General features: G+C 37.0%; 1 protein-coding gene across 1 annotated transcript in view; it reads right to left on the bottom strand.

Annotated features, from left to right (window-relative positions):
• Positions 1 to 1,497, bottom strand: part of LOC137657447 (uncharacterized) — a 25,111-nt gene extending 23,614 nt beyond the window's left edge. Inside the window, exon 1 of the mRNA XM_068391784.1 lies at positions 1,356 to 1,497. Within this exon, the coding sequence (XP_068247885.1) occupies positions 1,356 to 1,497 (142 nt within the window). The remainder of the gene's footprint in view (positions 1 to 1,355) is intronic.
• Positions 1,498 to 2,773: the final 1,276 nt, after the last annotated feature.

Below are 2,773 nucleotides of genomic sequence, written 5' to 3'. Positions count from 1 at the left end.
ACGAACAGGATGGAACTGCCCGGGAAGATCTGTATGTAACGGAAGGTCAGAATTGTAAAAAATCTTATGCAACATGCATAATGAACTAATTGAACAATGATGCCAGAGGTTGGTATTTAGATCAGGAATAAGAAATTTATTAGACCGTAAGTTCCTGTTTAACAAATTAAGATGAGAGTCAGGAGAACAATGCTCAAAAAAAGGTCGAATGAAAGAATTCAAGCACTTTCAAAAAAGATTGATCACCGAAAATCTTAAAAGACTTTCTCATTAAGCCAATTTTTTATGCAATTGAAGGTGAGTTTCTTAAGAGTCAATTTGCCGTAGGGAATCACAACTGAAATTTTAAAAGTCTCATATAAAGTTAAAGAAATATTATCAATGCTGAGATCAGGATGTTGAGGAGTCACTCTTCTTGACCTACTTACAATCTTATTTCGAGTTTTGTTAGGATTCAACTTCATACCCCATAATTTGCACCGTGCACTAATTTTAGCTACAAGTCAATTAAAGGATTCAGCAACCACAGATCTATATTCAGAAGATGGAATTGATGCTAAGAGAGTAGCATCATCTGCTTATTCAATAAGCTTGTTTCCTAGTCCAAACCACATGCCATGTGTACATACTTTGAAAAGTGTAGGATTAAGAACACTAGCCTGAGGAACACCAGATATCACATTCCTATGCTCACTATGGTGCCCATCAACAACAAGTCATTGCGATATAATATTTAAAGATTCAATAATGGTGCTAAAAAAACCACCCACCCACTTTCAACTGTTTGAGTTTGAAAACAAGGGCCTCATGATTAAAAGGGTCAAAGGCAGCACTAAAATCACGAACAATCATACGAGCCTCCAGACCACAATCAAGGAATTTTTGTACAAAATTGGCAATTGTAAGAAGGGCATCACGTGCTTCAAGACCTTAACAAAAACCTAGTTGCAAACTAGGGAACAGATGATTACCTTCAGCAAAATTATTAAGATGTTTTGCCAAAAGACTTTCACAAACTTTAGATAATATGAGAGTTATAGACATTGGGCCGTATTTGGTTCGAGTTGAGCTACCACAAACTCATTAAATAGTGGAGTAACATTACGAATTTACCAACTAGTGGTAAAAGCACTTTTTTCTTGCTAACTTGCAAAAAATAACAGATAACTTTGGAGCTAAGAAATCTGCAGTCTTTATAAAGAACAAAGTAAAAATACCATTTGGGTTTATACCTCCATAAGCATAAAGGTCCATCAACAGAGCTTTAATTTCACGAGATCAAAAAGCTTAAATGGTTAGTTTAGCCCCGGGAAAACAGGAGAAAGAAAGTTCGAGTCTCTCATTTCTCTGCTTACTGTCAAACACATCAGCCAAAAGTGTTGCCTTTTCCTTCGGGCACTGAGTGACAGAGCCATTTGTTTTAAGTAAAATATGCACTGTTGCATTTACACCAAAGCGTGTAGAATTAATGGTAGTCCACCACTTATGCTCCTTCATTGTACCAAAAAGGTTTTCTTTTATGGTTAAATATTATTTATTTTCAGTTGAAGCATAAACTCTTTGAGCAAAAGCTCTAAGCTGAGTATAGTTGTTTCAGGTAAAATCTGAACTGTTACCCTTCCAAAGATGATAGGCCTCCTCCTTCTCCAATTAAGTACGTCTACAATCATCATTAAACCATTGTTTGTCCTTATTCTGTACCTTAGCCTATCAATTATGTTGACTAGATTCTCATTCAAAGGGACAGCAGGATCAACACTACCATATAACTGCGACCATTTCAAGCCCAAGAGATCATGCAAAATCCCATTCTATTCTGCTCGAGATTGTATATAAATCTTAAATGAGTAAGATACATCAGGGACAAGCTATTCAGTCTTCACTACTAATGAAATCAAGGCATGATAAGATATTCCGATTGGATAACCAACATTATTTGTTATAAAGCCAGGGGAGTCTGTGTTTATGCGGTCCACACAGTTACCATACCTGCATGTAGCTTAACTTATGATTCGCTCATAACCTGATTCAGAGGGAAAGATACAGAATTTAACCACTCCCTATGGTGAGCATTCAAATCACCAACAAAGACAAAAGAGGTCTTTATATCTTCTTGTATATTAGCCATAATGGTAATAAGTCAATCAAAGATATAATCATCCAAATAGAAGTTGTTATGCCTTCCACAAAATTTTATTACCTAAATCTCATGACATCCATATTTATAGCAGGACTTACAAGAAGCAGGGTATTAAGACTTAATACATAAAGCTATTCCCTCGTCCCTAAGGATAGCATAGCGTTTCAACATTATTGGCTTCTTAAAACCAGTTATAAGGAAATCAGATGAGGGCCTTCTATTAGAAACCAAAGTTTCTGAGCACAAAAGAATATCATACTTTCCGGACGAAACTTTAAGGATTTCAATATTTGCATGTAGACTACGAATATTGCAATCAAGTAGACGAAATTGACGAAATCTAGGACGTACTGGTCTCGGATTTCGCTCAATGTTGGAAAAGGAACTTTTTGGTATATATTACTAGAAGCGTGCAAGAGGACTTCCTCGGGGATGTTTAAGGTGATTGCAGATGGGCCACTATAGACTCTTGAGCTACTCGGCTACAATGAAAATCATCTCGGCCAGTGCATCCACCAAAGACAGCCCAGTCATTGCCGGACAGATTGGTGACTCATTACCGAGAAGTGTTAAGATCCACCCTTCCCCGGTGAGTGCCTCAGTACATGAAAATTTGCTGCTCAGCTTCCTTCA

This window comes from Palaemon carinicauda, chromosome 18 (genome assembly GCF_036898095.1).
Source record: "Palaemon carinicauda isolate YSFRI2023 chromosome 18, ASM3689809v2, whole genome shotgun sequence".
Classification (NCBI taxonomy): Eukaryota; Metazoa; Arthropoda; class Malacostraca; order Decapoda; family Palaemonidae; genus Palaemon; species Palaemon carinicauda.
The sequence above is the reverse complement of the archived record's forward strand: the minus strand, read 5'-3'. Positions and strand labels throughout refer to the sequence as shown.